The sequence below is a fragment of the Vipera ursinii genome (genome assembly GCF_947247035.1).
Source record: "Vipera ursinii genome assembly, chromosome: 3".
NCBI classification, from domain to species: Eukaryota; Metazoa; Chordata; class Lepidosauria; order Squamata; family Viperidae; genus Vipera; species Vipera ursinii.
In genome coordinates, this window is record NC_139516.1 from 91,806,374 (window position 1) to 91,826,937 (window position 20,564).

Genomic DNA, 20,564 nt, shown 5'->3' on the forward strand with positions numbered 1-20,564 from the left:
TCCTAGAAAACTGGCTCAGTATTAAAAAAAAACCCTGTACAGTTTCTAATTATTCCAAATGTGTGCCCACACTGTAGGTTTCCACTGATGTAATGTTTTTTAAATTAAAAACCCTGGAAGTTCTGTGGGAAAGGATGGATAAGGAAATATCAGTAATTTTCCAAGATTCTTCCTGAGTAGGCATGACATTCAGTATAGAATTTTAAAAAAATCCATGTTGATAATAAGGTTGAGCTAAAGCTTTGTAAAACTTCTAATTTCCCCAGACTAGAATTCATTATTCCCACTCTGAAACAGGAATAGAATATAGAATAACAGAGTTAAAGGGACCTTGGAAGTCTTCTACTCTAATTCTAATTCTAGTTTAATTTTAAAATATTATAGGGTGATGAATATTTAACTATGGCTTTCCTGCTACTTTTTTTTTCCTTTAAAAAAAAGTTTATAAAACACCAGACAAGAGAATAAAGCTATGTGTCATGCTTCCTGCCCAAATTACTTTAGAAATGATGCATGTCCATGCTAATGTAATTCCCAAAGCAAACAGAGGAAACACATTGTGTATCAGCAACCAGAGCTGCCAAAACAAAAAGCATAAACTTTTTTTTAAAAGGGCATCATGTCCTTAATGAAACCATGTCCACTATTACATTAAGCATTCCTTCCTTTAAAATATTCTGGTGATTACAATCGCAATTTATCTTCAGTTAATGCAGTGTCAAGTTGGGAGGGCTATTTCCAATTGGGTCAAGCTAATAAATTATTTCAAGATTTGGCATTCTTTTTATTTCCACCTAAATGGATGTAACACCATCTTTTAATTTCTCTGTGACTATACATCTTTATAAGCATTTCCCCATGTGGAGAAAACAAACTACGATCACAGGGACTGAAAAGACAATTTCAAATAGACGCTAATACACTATAATCAAGATGAATTTCCCATGTTAAAAAAACCGTGTACCTATTAATCAGTCATCCGTTGCATCAATAAAGAGAGTAATCATTCTGCAATTATAACATACATAAACAAAGTCAAATGAAGGTAAAGAATGTCTTGTAAATACCTTTCCAAAATCACGAACATCAAACAAGTCAAATGCTTCAAAGAGTTCACTCTTCTTCATTCCAAATATTTCACAGCAGGCAGAAAGGAATGTTCTTATATTCTTCAAGCATAAAAACTAAAGAGAAAAGAAGATAATACTTTCAGTCAACCATCCAATTATCAGCAAGAATATTTCAATTTCATTCAAAGGCATTTGCCTCTCAGGGAGTTTTGCCCAACTATTATAATTTCCTAGAAGCTTTATAAAAGCTGCACCATGAAACCTTTGCACAGGAGGGTCAGAGAAGATAACTGATATTTTCTTGGACTAATTGATCCTCCATTGTGTAGAAAACTGCTTTTTTCTTTTCCATTTTGCTGAGAAATCTACTGCTCAAGAAAAAAGAAATTCCAGTTTCCCCAGGTTTACGCTATCGGTTTCATGATTCTTTAAATCCCCACAGCTCTAGTGGATTATAGCACCCAAGAAGCTTTTCCAAACTGGGAGTTCCATATTGTAATATTCAGATTAATACTCTAATTAATTAATCTCAATCTAAGCATGGTAAGAGTTTTAATCCAGCACTGGAAATGCACACAGGGAAAGCTGCCCCAAGCTATATATTACAGTTTTCTATATCAGCCAGTAAAGAACTAGGAAGAACTCTTTTATCTTGGTATACCAAGAACCAGAATAAAGACTCAAAGAGTGGAAGCATTAACTATTATCTTATCTAGGTGCTTTGGTCAAAATGAAAATCCAACCTGTACGATGAAAACAAAATACAGGAAGTCCTTGACTTATGATCACAATTGGGATGAGAGTTTCCATTAAGCAAAGTTAAGTGAGTTGCACCTAAAATTGCAACCTTTTTAGCCATGGTTCCTAAATGAATCACTGCAGTTGTAAAGTGAACCAGATGGTCATGAAATAAATCGAGCTTCCCTCACTGATTTTGCTTGCCGGAAGATGACTGCGAAGATCACAAATAGTGATCACATGACCCCGGAATGCTTCAACCATCATAAATACATCCCAATCATCAAGCACCTGAATTTTGACGTGACCATCAGGATGCTGTAATGATCGCAAGAAAGAGGACCAGTTGTAAGTCACTGTTTTCAGTGTTGTTGTAATTTCAAACAATCACTAAATTTATGATTGTAAGTCAAGGGCTACTTATACCTAAGATATTTTGACCCCTGATATAAAAAATGACTCTTCTTTGATGGTGAGAACATAGTATAATTACTTTTTCTACCTTTAAAAGTTGCTATTAAAACAAGTATCCAACTCCTGAACAATAGAAATGCACGGTAATTAGTTAATTACCTAAAATGATATAGTTGTATTTTTGTATTTTGTATACAGTTGAATTCTTAAACTACCCTAAATGTTAATTTGATATATAATATTCAATTACACAGTTTGTTAATTATGTAACTAGTGAACAGTGGGGACCAAATGTTGAAAGGCCATGCATAACCAAAATGCTTTATTGGAAAAAAACCAGATTCTGTATATACTGTATTTTCTGGCGTATAAGACTACTTTTTAACCCATGAAAATCTTCTCAAAAGTCAGGGGTCGTCTTATACGCCGGGTGCTGAAAGTTTAGGGACAGGGCTGGCTGGAAAACCTGGAGCGGATCTCCCATTTAGTCTGCGCAGGGAAAGCAGGACCAATTGGAGAAGAAGCTGCAGTCTGTGGTTTTTTACAGGGTTTATAGGGTTTCCTGCCTTAGCAGGGGGTTGGACTAGATGACCTCCAAGGTCCCCTCCAACTACTACTTATTATTATTATTATTATTATTATTATTATTATTATTATTATTATTATTATTATAGTTTAATCCACTTGCACTGTTTTATGTTTACATGTTTGATGACAAACAGCCTTATGTTTATAAGTGACAGTTTTCCTACTAAGCACCTGCATGTCATAAGCATTTGAATTAAAATTGCCATATTAAAATCAAATCTGTTTTTTAATTTTTATTTGGTGTGCGTTGGAAGAGGGGTAGTCTTATACGGCGAGTATAGCCCAAACCCTATAATTTAACAGGAAATGTAGGGGGTCATCTTATACGCCCAGTCATCATATACGCTGGAAAATACGGTACTTTTACTGCACTTAAAATTTAAAAGGCCACAAATGCTTATGGCAAGAGCAGAATGGAAAGTAACTGCACCTCCTCAACATAACGCAAATACTGTCACACAGGTAGAAAGGAAAACTAATAAACAACCCAGGATGGAAATAAATAGCATTTTAAGAATATTCTCTGATCCGCATCTCCAAAAATGAGATGTAAGACAACTGATTTTTGATCTGGGAAAATCTGCTGATCCCAACATTTCCATTTCTACTGCTAAAAAGCAACTTAAACACCAGCTCTGTTTCGTAGACTGTAATGGCACAATTGAGTCAACCTTTTCAGCTTCCTCCTCATTCCTTTTTTTCTCCTTGAACTAAAATGGAGTGTAAGCCATTTGCCTTTGTGACTAAAGAAGATATTGCTCCTGCAGAAGAATCTGCTTCTATATCTCCCCTCACGTAAACATGCAAGTTAGGGTATCAATTACCAAGGAAGAGAAAGGCAGAAAAAATATTGTTTATTTCTTTCTACCCAACACATTAAAAGTGCAACTAGCTTAAGCTAAGGGCCAAACTCTAGAACAGTGCTGCTTTTGTCCCCTTATATTGTCCTAAGCTAGAACTAAACACATCAGCAGACTCTTGGCATACTGAAGCCAGGTCAGCCGTCTGGGTGCGATTTATGCCAGTTACTCAGATGCCCAGGGCCTCAAACCAGTCTAGTCCAATTAGAGTTGTACGTTGTCCTTCAATGACCACAACGTTGAGGGAACCCTCAAACTCTTTGAACCTGACTCTCACAATGGCTTCGCCTTTCACCGCGATGCGGCAATTTTAAAAATCTGTCAGAACAAGGCTTGACGGTTTGAGTTGAACTCGCTTCCTGCCTTGTCTGCAGATATAACTGAAAGTCACGTACGAAATAATAGACAGAGCTGACCCTGTGTTAAGCTCCGTGGAACCCCTTGTATCTTTACTTGTAGCCGCAGCTTCTCTTTAAGAGGGTGTTGAGCTCCCGTCCGTAGAATGCTTCTCCTCCCAAAACAGTATCCGACCCTGTTCTGCCCTGGGGCCCATTTACCTTCCTGATGGGCATCTGCAGTCTGAGCATCTCTCTGGAGACCTCTACAGACTCTGGCAATGTGGCCTTGCTTCCCACAGGCACGGCACACTGCTGTGCGAAACCTGCATTCAGTCATTTTGTGTTGGCCCCCGCAGCTTGCGCAACTTTGAGGACTAGTTGCTTGTGCTGTAGGACGAGGCCGTCTAACAGTTTCCCTCTGTAACTGATTGATCTCATCATCCTCTACCGAATCTTCCAGCTCAACAGACTCTTGGTGCACGGCCATCTGGTTGGGGGGTATCTTTTGAGGCCGTAGAGCAGGGGTGTCAAACTCAATTTCATTGAGGGCCACATCAGCATTGCGGTTGCCCTCAGGGGGCTGAGTGGGTGTGGCCTGGGTGGGTGTGGCCTGGGTGGGCGTGGCCTACTGGGTGGGCATGGCTAAAGTGCGTATGGCCTACTGGGTGGGCATGGCCAGCTCTACATCGTTCGCATCAAGGGGGCCTGGGCAGGAGTGGGACAGATCTGAGGGTCTCTGGCAGAAGGAGGGTCTTTGGGCCAGGGCCAAGGCAGTGGGGGCCGTTCCCTCACTGTTTCCAGGATGGCTTCGGGGGCCACATGAAACCACTTTGCGGGCCAGATCCGGCCCCCGGGCCTTGTGTTTGACATGTCTGCCGTAGAGCCTTCATTGCTCCACCGGCAGCCTCGTCTGCCATGATTTCCTTCAAGGCATCTTGGAAGGACAGTTTTTCCATTGCGAATAGGTGCTGTAACTCTCTATTCAACAGCCTGCATACGAGCCTGTCCCTGAGTCGATCCTCCAGGTCAAGAAAATTGCAATGGTGTGACGCCTGCCAGAATATAGCCACAAATTCAGCTACCAACTCCCCAGTCTTTTGTTCTCTCTGTTCAAAGGCATGACACCAAGCGATTACGGACAGCTTGGGTTGAAAATGCTCCTTCAATTTTTTCTTTAAATCAGCATACATTACTGATTCAATGCCGGCTGGCGCCACCAAGTTTTCTGCGATGTCGTATGTGGCCTGTCCACACACACACAAAGTAGGGTTGCCACTTTCAAACTGTCTTCGCCAACCTGGTTGGCCCGCAAGTAGGTGTCCACCCTGGAGACGTAGGAGCTCCACTGTTCTGGGTGGGAGACATTGAACTCATTAAGTCTGCCCACCTTTGCCATGGTGGATTAGTGGTCTTGGACACTGCCTCTCTTGTTACGAAGGAGATGAACTACCTAGGTCCTGGGGACGGATCCCTCAGGACAATGTGGCTCCAGTTTGGCTTACTGGCAGGCAAGGTTGGGACGTGGTCCCACCAGGGCTTTGATCCCTGGCTAAAACCCTGTGATTTCAACTCTAATAGGCATTACTCCTTCGACGAGATCCCACCTTCATTGCCACTGTTGCGTAATGGGTTCTTGTAGACAATGACCAGACCGAACTGATGCAACATGATTTATTGCAAACATAACAGAACTGACTGAACCGACAGACTGACAGATACGTATCTATGCTGCCACTACGCGGTGACCAATCAGATTCAAAGCTGGTTTTCCCGCTCAAATATAAACTTCAATTTCCCTGCAAAACAGTTGGAGATATATTTAAATAAAGACACATAAATGGTCAATATCAATACATAACAGGGTAGGCATGGGTTACCAGGTCCAAAGCAGCTTGGTCCAAGTAAAATTATACCAAAGCTGGGGGATGACTTCCCTGGCCACATCTTACTGTTATATCAGGGGTCCCCAACCCCGAGTCCATGGACCAGCACCGGGCCCCAGCATGCCAGCATCCAGTCCGCACAAACAAGCAAAGCCCCATCCATGAGATGCAGGCAGCACACAAAACCACACATCTTCCAGTCTGCAGTAAAACCTCTCTCCACAGAACCAGACCCTGGTGCCCAAAAGGTTGGGGCCCTCTGTGTTATATAAGCAGCAGCAGTTGCAAGTTAAGAAATATCTCCAAATCATGAATTTTGTGGAAAGATATCCTCATTCATTCTAGAAGCCAATCTTTTTTTTGGAAGGGAACAATGGTTCCCATCTGTTTCTTGTTTGATAACAGATGGACTGATTTGGTATCAAGCTGTTTCCTTGTCACCTTGTGAGAACCTGTTCTCACACATTAATGCAATTTTTTTCTAAAATTCACATATTTTGCACTGAAGTACATGTTTTCAAACAATCTACCTTAAAAGGAATCTCTTCCACATCAATATCTGCATGATGTACTATTTTTTTTTTAATTCCATTTATATCCCGCCCTTCTCCGAAGACTCAGGGCGGCTTACAAGCTTAGCAGTAGCCTTCATTCTATGTATATGCCTGCTTATTAGGGCTTTCACACACACCCCAAGCGGCATTATTACAAAGTCAGCTTAATTGCCCCCAACAATCTGGGTCCTCATTTTACCTACCTCGGAAGGATGGAAGGCTGAGTCAACCTTGAGCCTGGTGGGATGCGAACCTGCACTAATTGAACACACTCTGAGAATTCCATAACATAGATAACAGAAATGCACTCATTCTACAAGACCCTCGCAGGCCCTGAATAAAATATTCAGAGTATTAAGTATTGCAGGAGAAAAGATAGACAAACAGGGTACTTTTCTGGAAAAAAATGTATTTATACTGAATTTCTATCTCAGATCTGATATAGTATTTCTGAAAAATCAGGTATCTTTTTTTAAAAAAGAAATCCTTTTAAAAGAAAGTTAAAAGAAAAAATGACTCTATTATAAGAATACCATTTCAATATCATACCAATATCATTTGGGGGGAGGGTGTGAAAACTAGAAGCAGAGGATTTCCTTATCAGTACTCTTGAGTGAGAAAGTTGTAAATTTATGTTTACAAATAAGTTACTCACTTATGATGAGTAAGTGATGCTTAAGATAATCAGGATTGGAAAGTTTTATTAAGCTGAGAAAAAGTTTTGTTTCTTTTCTATTTCACTTTTTCCATCCTTTCAAGCTGTTTGTAGGGGAGAAATTACTAATTTTCAACAGCATAAAAATAGCCACAAAGTTAATATACATTGCTTTGGGTGATGTTGGAGCAAAATTAATAATCTATGTATATTTACAGTTTTATAGCACATAATAAATTAATGTGTAATATGGTACATTAATGGTGAAAATGGGATTACGACATTGACTGGAGCTAGTCAGTGTACGGTATTTAAGAGCATTAAAACAACTATTTATCAGCATTTGCCAATCCTGTCTCCAATGGAAAATGAGACACATCTTTGGTTACAACACTCAAAAGTAATTCCTTTAAGTAACAAGGCCCTTGACAATAGGATGAAATCACTCTTATTGCTTGAAAGTGCACTTTGAGTGTTTGGTTTCAGATTTAATGTCTCCATAGCCAACTCCTTTGTCTTTCAAACAGATTAAAAGATTACTTCTTAACCGTTAACCTAATCCAATTAACTGCCCAAATGTGGTATTAATGCTTCTATAGGAAAACAGACTTTATATTTTTCATTTTTCATCATTTGTACGCAGTGTCACAAACAAACAATTTTACAAGACAAAACCATATAATGATAAACATTTTGGAACTACATGACTTTTTACAAAAGGGAAACATTGATAGAATAAATCTGACTATATTGCCGGTAGAAAATATGTTGCCTTTCAAACAAATAAATCTGTATGTTTAAAGAGGAAGAATAATTGTTTCACGGGGCATGAAAACGTGGCTGAGATAGCAGGTTTTGTAAAAATGTCAAAGCACATCTTAAAATATGTGCTATTTTATTATAATAAGTGAATCTACTTCACAATTCTAGAGGGACAGCTACTCCATGAGTGGTGAACCATTTTTTTAAATGAAATACTCCATTTCAGAGTAAAAGCATCAAACCTGACTTGACAGCTCTTATTGCCGCCTCTGTGGTGCACAAATAGCCATATATACACATTTTTAAAATATATTTTATTTATATAACTTTCCTGAATTACATTTGGATCCTGAAATGAGAGTGGAACTGTCAATTGTCAAATGTGAAAAATAAAGAATGCCAACTATGAAAATCTTTTTATATGAATCATTGACTGAACATTGGCAATTAATTATTCCAAAATATTTTACCCACTTTTTGTTGTCTCGTCACTGCCACAGAACGATTTTTTTAAAAAAGAATTTTCCTTATATGCATGAATTGTACAATAGGTTACCTACAATGCCTTTAATGTATGCTGAGAAAACTAAAATCATAGATTGTCAAATGTCTATACACTTGGAGGCTCTTATTAATGCTGCTGTTAACAAAGAAATTTACAAAGTTAAACATAGTGTAATTTAAAAATTATAAACCTAATGCTGCTTTGAAATAGCCAGTATTGCCTTACCTACATAGCTTTATTATTTCACTTAAACATAATTTCTTAAATTTGTATGCAGAATTGATAGCCCAGCTTCTCTAATCCAGTATCCAAATCAGTTGATTTTTTTAACTTCCAGAATTTCTAGCAAACGACTGATAAGAAACCAAACTTATAAAAAAAATTCAGACACAAATATTGACACACATGTGTATGTTGGATGTGTGATTACAGTCCACTACTCTTTTATTAATGAATTCTCCCAATCATTCAGATCCTGATTGGTCTCTTTGAAAATGGCTGAATTCTACTTTATTGTTTGCAAAACTCATCAAGCTGATAACTTTCATTTTTGTTTATATTTATAATTCATTCATGATCAAAACGTGGAAGCTTGGCAACTGGCTCATATTTATGATGACTGCCATGTCCCACAGTCATGTGATAACCTTTTGCGACCTTCTGACAAACAAAGTTAATAGGGAAGCCAGATTAACAACCCTGTTACTAACTTGACAACTGCAGTGATTCACTTAACAATTGTGGCAAGAAAAGTTATAAAATGGGGCAAAATCTGCTTAACAACTGTCTCGCTTAGCAATGGAAATTTGGGGGGTCAATTGTGGTCATAAATCAAGGACTACCTGTAATAAATGTAGATTTCTCTGTCCACGTCACTCTGTAGCTAGCACCTCGCTGAACCTGTCTGGATTCAAAAGCTAAGCAGGGACATGTCTAGTTAATACTTGGACACAAGAACACCTGAGTTAGGTAGGGATCTATCTGATTCTTCAGACTCAGAACCTGGACGGCCTGACCAGATGGAGACTTAGTCTACATTGCAGAAATTAATTTTAAAAAAGAAAGAAAATGGGGAGTGCAGGCCAGGCCAGTAAGAACTTGTTAGGCAAGGCAACACATTGCAAATTATAAAGGTAAAATAATGAAGTCAAGCAGCCTACTTGAAAGAAAGAAGAATAATTCAGCAAATTGGTCAAGTTGGCCATCAGAGGTATAAAAAAGGGGGGAATCTTTCTGACTTGCTCTTTGTGGGAAATAGCATTTTACCTTCCTTCTTGAATCTCTGTGCGTTGTTTGGATTACCTGGCTGAACTACAAACTGGAAACTAATTACTTCTGGATGTTCCTATCTCTTTTGGTTTGAAAAGTAAGCATTTGTGCCTGTGTTCTTCACACGCTTTAAGTGGGATTTCTAGCTCACAAAAAGCTTTTGGCTCATTTCTGTTGACAATTTATAAATGCAGTAAAGACCCTAAAGTGAACTGCGTATAATTGGCTGTATAATTGGCACCACAAAACACCAGGACTCTACACTAGGCTGAAAAGTCAAAGCTACATGGCAGACAAACCCAGCAAACCACTTCTGTTGTGGTGCTATGGAAGCTGAATGATGATGTTTATGTAGTCACCAAGAGAAAAACGTGATCTGAAGATGTCTTTAAATCAGGATATGCTACTTAGCACACAGAACATTCATTCCATGTCTACACTTCTCCCTTTAAGAAGAGAAATGATACAATAGATATAGGGGAAATCAGATTATTAAATGCTGCCATGTGAAACATGGTCTGGCCTCAAGTCACTGCACCCAGCAAACAGACACAGCATAGTCAGTAAAGTGAAAATTAAACTAAATTCCAGCAAGGCCAGCCCATTTGTTACTTCATAGAAAAGTGCAAAAATTAATAATTAAAAAATACTGCTTTAATATTTAACATGATAAATATTTCAGGATAAAAAGTAAGAATCGTGGGTCATAGAAAGTATATTTGCAAGAGCTGAGGATTAACCTTCTACTTTCAGAAGACCATATATTTGATGGTTATTCAGTCTGGCATCTCACTGGGCAAGATTGATATGGAAAATGTAAAGAGCCCATTGTAGGAAGCAGAAGGTGAAAATGCTAATTAGTCAGCAAAGAAGGAAGAGTTGCGAGATGATGGAAAATGAAAGGGAAGCATGAAGAAAGAGCAGTGGCTGTTTCCTCAGTTCAAAACATGCAGCTTTGAAAAGCAAAGAAGCAATTAAACATGGTCATACTGACACAGTTAAATTCAGAGGTGGTGTTGAAACCTCCAAGGCTTTCGGTTTTCAAGGACTTTGATAGTTATACTCAAACTATGCTCTCCAGGATGGCCTCACTCAGTTAATACCTACCTGAACAAACAAATAAAACAGACATTGGATTTTCATATTCTTGCACCAATATTACATAATGTGTCTTGATTCTAAGCTTTGACTGATTTTCTTGAAACTTAATTTTGGCCTGGACATGAAAATGACTGACTCTTTTTTTAACATACAAAGGCCTTTATGGCTTAGTGCCTGGGTGTCTGAAGGATCACATCTTCCTATTAGATTCAACCTGATCATTTTGATCATGTGGAGAATGGCTTCTTCTCCCTCATTCTGGGAGGTCAAGTGTGCTGTGGCCAGAAGCTTTAGTTTTTCTTTTTGTGATGATGATGATGATGATGATGATGATGATGATGATGATGATGATGGAGCTAACCCTCTGGAACAACTTTCCACTAGAGATCCATCCATATAGCTCACTTTCCAGAAAACTGAGCTGAAGACTGAGTTTTTCCAGAGAGCCTTCAAGGCCTGATTCTATATTTTGTTGGTTGGGCTTTATTTTTATGCTGCTTCATATTGTTGTAATTCTGCCTTGTGAGCTACTGAGAGTTCTATGACTGCAACAGCATACAAGATAGATAGGTAGATAAACAGATAGATAGAAGGTAATAGCTGGATAGATAGACATAGCCAATATGGTTTGGTTTGCTTTGTGGTTTCAGATTACTTAAAATGAAAGTAAGTTTCTTAAGCTCAGCAGAGCCTTTAACATGCCAATTTTGGTTATCACCTCTGTTAACAAAATTATTCCTGCAAATGTTACCACAGTATTGTTGAATTCCAGAAGTTGGAAAAAAGTAGATTGGGCTTAACAGGTAGCCTATTTCAAGACTAAACCATATTTATTACAGTTACGTGCCACCCATTTCACCATCAAGCAACTCTAGGTAGCTTACAAACTGGAGGAGAACCAGTTTGATCATAACGCACCCAGGCTAGAAAGCAGGAGAGACCATCAGTTCCAACTCTGCCTTAGCCATGAAAATCAGCTGAGTAACCTTGGGCCAGTCACTCTCTCTTAGCCCATCTCACCTCACAGTGTTGTGGTCATAGGGACAATATGAGAAGGAATTAGGTATGTTCTTCGCCTTGAGTTATTTGTAAAATCAATAAAAATGGGATACAAACAAACAAAGACAAAACATTAAGATGATAAAGGTTAACATTAAAATGAACAAATATGTCTAAGGAAGGAACCTTCCTAAGGAAGGAACAGGGAGAGAGGTGGAGTTTTCTTTTAATACCTCCAGTATGGAATGTTCCCAATAGGCCCCCAGGCCAATCAGTAGAATCCGGTTTTAAAGTTCTTTCAAAAAGCCAAGAGAGTGGGGGGTGGGGAAGGTCCCATCTCGTGCAGCACGATACTCCAAAACAGGGGCCATAGCAGAAAAGGTTATTCTCCTGGACCCCTCCAGCCAGAATTCCTTGACCAACAAAGTCTACATCATGCCCCTTCTGCAGGCTTGAATGGGGCAATAGGGGTAATATGGTTTCTGGGTATTGTTTGTTTGTTAAGGGTCCTGAACTAATAATAATAATAATAATAATAATAATAATAATAATAATAATAATAATAATAATAATAATAATAATAATAATAAAGTTGCAAGGGACCTTGGAGGTCATCTTGTCCAACCCACTGCTCAGGCAGGAAACCCTATACCATTTCAGAGAAATGGCTGTCCAGTCTCTTCTTAAAAACTTCCAGTGTTGGAGCATTCACAGCTTCTGGAGGCAGGTTGTTCCACTGATTAATTGTTCTAACTGTCAGAACATTTCTCCTTAGTTCTAGGTTACTTCTCTCTTTGGTTAGTTTCTATCCCTTGCTTCTTGTCCTGCCTTCAGGTGCTTTGGAGAATAGCTTGACTCCCTCTTCTTGGTGGCAGCACCTGAGATATTGGAACATTGCTATCATGTCACACCTCACCCTTCTCTTCATTAGACTAGACGTTCCCAATTCCAGCAACTGTTCCTTACATGTTTTAACCTCCAGTCTCCTGATCATCTTTGTTGCTCTTCTCTGTACTCTTTCTAAAGTCTCAAAATCTTTTTTTACATCGTGGTGACCAAAATTGAATGCAGTATTCCAAGTGTGGCCTTACCAAGGCATTATAAACTGGTATTAACACTTCATGTGATCTTGATTCTATCTCTCTGTTAATGCAGCCAAGCACTGTGTTGCCTTTTTTGGCAGCTTCAGCACACTGCTGGCTCATATTTAAGTGATTTTCCACTAGGACTCTGAGATCCCTCTCACAGTTTCTACTATTAAGCAAGGTACCACCTACACCAGACATGTCAAACACAAGGCCCGGGGGCCAGATCTGGCCCGCGAAGTGGTTTCATGTGGCCCGCGAAGCCATCCTGGAAACAGTGAGGGAACGGCCCCCACTGCCTTGGCCCTGGCCCAGAGAACCTCCTTCTGCCAGAGACCCTCAGATCTGCCCCACTCCTGCCCAGGCCCCCATAGGCACCCTTGATGCGAATGATGTACAGCTGGCCACGCCCACCCAGTAGGCCACGCCCACCCTGGCCATACCCACTTGGCCCCCTGAGGGCAACCGCAATGCTGTTGCGGCCCTCAATGAAATTGAGTTTGACACCCCTGACCTATACTATACCTGTGCATTTGGTTTTTCTTGCCTAAATATAGAACCTTACTTTTTTCACCATTGAATTTCATTTTATTAGATAGCGCCCAATGTTCAAGTCTGTCAAGATCCTTCTGTATCTTAAGCCTATCTTCTGGAGAGCTGGCTATTCCTGCCAGCTTAGTGTCATCTGCAAATTTGATGAGTTCCCCATCTATCTCCTCATCCAAATCATTGACATATTCCACAATGCATTGCACTTAGTAGTGACACGTGGCTCTGGGTCAATTCACCTCAACCAGGTCCTTCAACAGAAGTGGTCTATTTACACGTGCATATCACACATGGATTCACTGGTTAGAAGTAAAACACCACAGTTCTTTAGAAAAATGCTTTGATGGGATGATTCATTCAAATCTTTATCCATGCTAAATATCCTTTCAAAAATCTATATAACGTTAGTTATTGTAGCCTATGTACTGTAGTACAGAATTAATTAAGAGCTGGAGAATCTTACTGATTCAGATCTGGATTTGAATCACCCTACTTGTGATAGCTTTAATAAATTATATAGCAAACATGCAGTGCTGCAGAAGAAAGCCAAAAGTAGGGTAAGAGGCTAATTAAAAATACTGACAAAAGCTAACCATTTTCTTCCACAGAAATCATTCCTTTCTCTTTTACAATTTTCAGCAACCAAATAAATTAAATTAGTTCTGCTCTGCCACCACAAATACTTGTCATCACCTTCAGTACAAATAGCTGAAAGCATTCTAATTGAACACCATCAAAATGCTAATTCATAATACCCCCAAATGATTCCTCATGAGGCCCCAAAGGAGAAAGGAAAAGCAAATTTTTAAAGACTGTTCGAAGAGTTAAATTATTGGTTTTCTAATCAACTCCCTTAAATTATATGCCAGTAAAAAAATATCAAGCCAGACTAATACTTTTTAGACCATTACATTAAAAGCCTGGAGGTATATGGATGTTTTAAACTGATGCCAAAAGCTCATAAAATCTGCTGTCAGCTATACTTAGACTGGGGGGGAGGGGAAATCCACCATTAAGGCACTAGTATCAAAACTGCACAATTTTGGATCACTAGATAGTGAAATCCCTAAAAAAAATGCAGCACCTCAAGAGTGACAGCTTATTTTTATGCCACAAAATTCAAGTAAGAGCCATGGTGGTATAGTGGTTAGAATGCAGTACTGCAGGTTACTTCTGCTGACTGCAGTTCGGTAGTTCAATCCTGACCAGCTGAAGGTTGACTCAGCCTTCCATCTTTCCGAGGTCAGTTAAATGAAGACCCAGATTGTTGAGGGCAATATGATGACTCTGTAAACCACGTAGAGAGGGCTGTAAAGCACTGTGAAGCAGACTATAAGTCTAATTGCTATTGCTATTACTACCCCAATCACAAAAAAGCAATGGGAAAACAAACTGGTAGTTTCAGAGCTTATAAACAAAATCTGAAAATTCTCACTCAATAAAACTAGAATTAGAATGAGCAACCAGCATCAGTATATTAAAAAAATGAAATCAAAATAAAAAATAACTGCCTAATAAATGACACTGAAATTATTTGATCAATGACCAAACTTAGAGACATGGAAATTCAACTTATTTTTATTAAATCAATATGTGGTCCCACAAAATACATGTGGTTGACTTTTTAAATAAACAACAACAACAACAACCTGGTACCACTGAAGAAGTGCCAATGGCCTCCATCTAGGGTTAGAGGGAGGGGGAAGCATAAAAACTCATTCACCATTTTAAATATTTGGTCAAAACAAAGCTGACTCATGTAGAAAGGCAAGCCATTCAAAGCAAAGTCCGTGAACAGGTCTCCTGCTTACATTGTTTTCCTCTGTGAAATTTTTAAAAATGCGGGAAATTCTAAATTTGACTGGAGTTCTGCACTGAAAAGTTGTTTTAACTCCTATTTTTGGAAAAAAAAATATTGCTTCCCAGATGTATGTTCCACCCTCCACCCTGGGGTTACCAGATTTGGACTGCACAACATGGCCACCACCACATAGCAACAAACTGGTAGTTTTCTGTTTGCTATCAAGTTAGACTCCCAATATTTCTCTCAATTTTTGCAGCTCAGAAACCTGCAGTCCTACTTTCAGTTAATATAGCCTCTGGCAGGGAGAAATATAATATAAACTTGAGCACCCTCCCATTCACAGCACCTGTGGCAGAGTAGAATAAATTACCAGGCAATGGGATTATAGACTGAGCCATTCTTTTCAAATGTGCGTACATCTAGCAGAGTTGCTCCTGGCCAACTATGTTGTCTTAAGCCTTTTAACTGGAAACATAAGGATTGAAAAGGAACACCTAGAAAATAAACATTAAATAGAAAAGGTGCAAGAAGGATATTTTAGGAAGAAGAATGAAAAGAAGAAAATTATCATCACCTCATTCAGATGCTCAGTGTTATGGTCGGCTCTCAGTTTAGTGAGGTTTTCTGGGAGGCCTTAGGCTGGGAACTTAATTCATAGTGAATTAAGCTCAATTCACTGAATAAATTACAATTGGCTGAAATAATATATTAGGGTTATTCTTTTTTTTATTGAAAAGTTTTAACATACAGTTTATCTTTAACAATCCCCCCTCCCCCTCCCTCCCACCCTACCCCTCCCCCCTCCCCCCCCCCCGACTTCCCAGAGCTAAATACAAGGTATAAAAAAACAATCATAAACAACCATATACTAACAACCATAAACTCTAAAATCCATCACTCTCTAGCTTGTATAGGATAATACAAACCTTAATGATATTAAATATATATAGAGGAGGAAAAAAAGAAAGAAATAAAGAAAGAGAAAGAGAAGGAAGACTTATTCAAATGCTACATGAAACTTCTTAACCCTATATTTGTTCTGGATATACTCAATCCATTTTCTCCATTCCATAATATAACGTTCTTGCGAGTGATCTTTCAAATAAGCCGAGATCTTTGCCATCTCTGCCAGGTCGGAAACCTTTAAAGTCCATTCTTCTATGGTCGGCAGTTCCTCTTTCTTCCAATACTGACCTATTAAAAGTCTTGCTGCCGTAATTAAATTCAACATCAACTTAGTGTCCACAACCGTAGCATCTGTGATTATTCCCAACAAGAAGAGTTGCGGGCAAAACTTTATCCTTTGCTTGAAGATCTTCTGCATATTCCACCAAATTTTTATCCAGAAGGCCTTAACCTTTTTACAAGTCCACCATACATGAAAATATGTTGCATCTTCATCACCACACCTCCAACATTTTGGTTGATAATTCGGATACATACTTGCAAGCTTTTTAGGATCTAAATGCCATCTATAAAACATTTTATAAAAGTTCTCTCTTAGATTTTGAGCTTGTGTAAATTTTACGTTCCTCACCCAAAACTTTTCCCACGTGTCCATTGTAATAACTTCTTGAATATTTTGGGCCCATTTTATCATACAATCCTTAACAAGTTCTGTTTCTGAGTCAATCTCTATCAATGCAAGATATATCCGTTTAATATGTGCTGGACCCTGATTTCTGATTTGCTTTATCAGATTTTCATCAGTCATTGTAAAACCATTTTTCTGATCTTCTTTCCACCTGGCCCGTAGCTGAGTATATTGAAACCAATTCTGAACAATCTTCTCATCTCGCAAGAGACTATATGATTTCAAACACCAGACATTTCTTTCCAAGCTTAGAATCTCCTTGTACGTAGTCACATCATGTTTAAAACCAGCATGTATATTTTCTATTGCGTGTTTTGGAATTGCCCACAATGGTATCTTACAGTCTAACTTATGTCTGTACTTCTTCCAAACTCTCAGCAATGCCTGTCTTAAAATATGCACTCTAAACACATTATCTACCTTCTTATCATACAACAAATATGCATGCCAGCCAAATAACAAGTCGTGGCCCTCAAGATTTAATAATCTCTCTTGTGTCAAATTAATCCAATCACTTATTCCTGCTAACGCAGCAGCTTCATAATATAATTTAAGATTGGGCATTTTAAGACCACCTCTTTCACGAGTATCCTGCATAATCTTGAGTTTAACTTGTGGCCTTTTCCCTGCCCAAACAAATTTATTGATACCTCTCTGCCATTCCTCCAAATTAGAATCTTTTTTAAGAACCGGTATCATTTGAAATAAAAATAAGAATTTAGGCAGGACATTCATTTTTACTGCTGCGATTCGCCCCAACAAAGACAGTTGCAATTTTTCCCAACTCTCCATTTCTTTTTGGATTTTTCCCCATAATTTTTCATAATTATTTTTATATAATTTTGTATTAGAGGGCGACAAAAGCACCCCCAAATATTTGACCCTTTTGACAATCTCAAATCCAGTTAACCCTTCTAAAAGGGCCTTTTGCGATGCTGTCATGTTTTTGGCCAAGATTTTAGTTTTTTGTACATTAACTTTAAATCCAGAAACCTTCCCATATTGCATTATTATCTCCATCAGGTCCACAACAGAGCTCTCCGGCTGGGTCACCAGATCGTCTGCGAACGCTCTCAATCTATAATCCTGATCTCTAATCTGTATACCCTTAATGCTTTCCGAATTTCGTATTTTTACCAATAATATCTCCAATGTTAACACAAATAACAAAGGCGATAGCGGGCACCCTTGCCTTGTACCCTTCTCAATATTACATACTTCTGACAAACTATTGTTAACTATTATTCGAGCTGTTTGTTTTTGATATAATGCCCTAATTGGTTGCAAAAATTTATCCCCAAAATTCATTTTATCTAAAACTTTCATCAAAAATTGCCAATTCAATTGATCAAAAGCTTTTTCAGCATCTAAAAAAATTAGCGCCGCAGGGATCTGGTTGTTCCTTTCCAAAAATTCCAACACATCAACTATATGCCTCACGTTATTTTTCATTTGCCTACCACTAATAAACCCAGTTTGATCCCCATGAATCACCCGTTGCAGAACCCTCATCAATCTATTAGCCAGCACCTTAGCAAAAATCTTGTAGTCTGTATTTAATAGTGATATCGGTCTATAGTTCTTTACTTGAGTAGCATCTTGGTCTTCCTTCGGAATCAGAGAGATAAAGGCAGTTCTCCAAGATGGAGGCACCTTTCCCCCTCTCTGGATTGTCTGGAACAATTCCTTTAACGGTTTAACCATCTCTAATTGTAAATTTTTGTAGTAGGCCGCAGTCAAACCATCTGTACCTGGCGCTTTGTCGACCTTCAACTCCTTAATTGCTGTAAATATTTCTTCTTCTGTAATCAATTGATTAATCTCCTCTTTTTGTACTTGCGTAAGAACCGGGATGCTAGCATTCTCCAAATATTCATCAATGTCTTTTTCATTAATCTTCTCCTTAGCATATAATTTAGAATAAAAGTCCACAAAGGCTTCCTTAATAAGATCCTGTTGAAACACTACCTTCCCCTTATGTTCAATTTTGTCTATGTTAGAAGCCCTCTGCTTTTTCCTTAGTCTATAAGCTAGCCATCTACCTGGCTTATTAGCATTGCAGAAAATATTATGCCTGGCAAACCTCAAGTTGGTTGCCACTTGATCAGCCATTAATTTATCAAATTGTCCTCTTAATAGCTTGATAGCCTACTTAATCTTCACATCCAATGGATTCAAAATCAAAGCATTCTCTTTTTCCTTAATTTCATTCTCCAATTCTTTCCTTCTAACTTCCAAAGTACGTCTATGTTTGTTATTCATATATATCAACACTCCTCTCATATAGGCCTTGCTAGCATCCCAAACCATATCCATAGAAGTATCCTTATTCATATTAATTTCAAAAAAATCCTTCATTCGCTGTTTACACTCTTCCACATTTTTCTGGTTTCTAAACAAATTCTCATTTACGCGCCATGAGCGCCTATCTCTGTTGTCCTTATTAATCTCTAACCATACTGGGCTATATTAGGGTTATTCTATATGGGCTGCAAAAACCCATACGAACACTTAATGGCAGCAAAGAAGTAAAAGAATGTACTTTATTTCTTTGTTGCCATCAAGCGATCATTCTGATTTCTGCAATATATAATGATTTAGTGCAGGGGTGTCAAACTCAATTTCATTGAGGGCCGCATCAGCACTGCGGTTGCCCTCAAGGGGCCGGGTGGGTATGGCCAGGGTAGGCGTGGCCTACTGGGTGGGTGTGGCTAGAGTGCGTATGGCCTATTGGGTGGGCATGGCCAGCTCTACATCGTTCGCATCAAGGGTGCCTATGGGGTCCTGGGCAGGAGTGGGACAGATCTGAGGGTCTCTGGCAGAAGGAGGGACTCTGAGCCAGGGCCAAGGCAGTGGGGGCCGTTCCCTCACTGTTTCCAGGATGGCTTCGCAGGCCACATGGAACCACTTCGCAGGCCGGATCCGGCCCCCGGGCCTTGTGTTTGACATGTCTGATTTAGTGTATTCTGTGAATCAAAGCATTATCTTACTGAATTGCTTTTTACTTAAAAAAGTAATGTTAGAAACTCTCAACTCCTTAAAGGAAGGACAGAGCACAAACTTAATAAATGCAAATAAATATTAGTATGGAATTATCATTAAAGAAATTCAAGGTGAACCTGACTACAGTGAAATAAATTCACAATGAAGCTAGAACCTCCAGCGCTTATCTGGAGCAGCTGGATTCTTATCACCTTGGCAGGGGTTTAATCAGTTTAAATCAGGGAGAAGCAGCAAGAGAGAAAAAGAGAGAAAAGCAAACAAAACCAAGAGACATCGGGATTGACTCACACAAAAGTTAAAAATAGATTCTCCGTTTGTTTGGCCTTCAAGTGCCTTCTATAAAACATTTACCAAGTCACAGCTGGCATATTGATTAGAATTCTCTGATGGTGTTGCTTTATAATTGAAATGTTTGGCACATTTTCTCAAAAGAAATCTATGAAGTATACATGACTATGTTTGGGGCATCACAAGTTAGAGAAAATATGCTTCATATATATCCATGAAGTAGTGGGGGTTTTTCCACATTCCAAATCTACACACAGCCCCAGAATTCCCAGGTAAACCTCTCAGATCTTAATATTAGCTAGGATTGACTCTGCTTAGCTTCTGGATAGGCAGGTACAGAATGCAACCTTCTATGCTCTGGGGAATGTGAATATTTGGCAAACTACTTGAAGCAGCAAGAAAAAAAATTACCTAAGGGTGAGTGCCAATATCCTGGAGAAATTCAGGATGAAGCTCTTGAATCAACTATAGCACTAATCTTTTTGGTAAGCGAAAGGAACCTGAC

The 20,564-nt window shown here is 38.8% G+C and overlaps 1 protein-coding gene across 1 annotated transcript in view; it reads right to left on the reverse strand.

Annotated features, from left to right (window-relative positions):
* VAV3 (vav guanine nucleotide exchange factor 3) overlaps positions 1-20,564 on the reverse strand; it is a 216,342-nt gene that overhangs the window by 162,599 nt on the left and 33,179 nt on the right. The window contains exon 2 of the mRNA XM_083360483.1: positions 1,068-1,184. Within this exon, the coding sequence (XP_083216609.1) occupies positions 1,068-1,184 (117 nt within the window). The remainder of the gene's footprint in view (positions 1-1,067; positions 1,185-20,564) is intronic.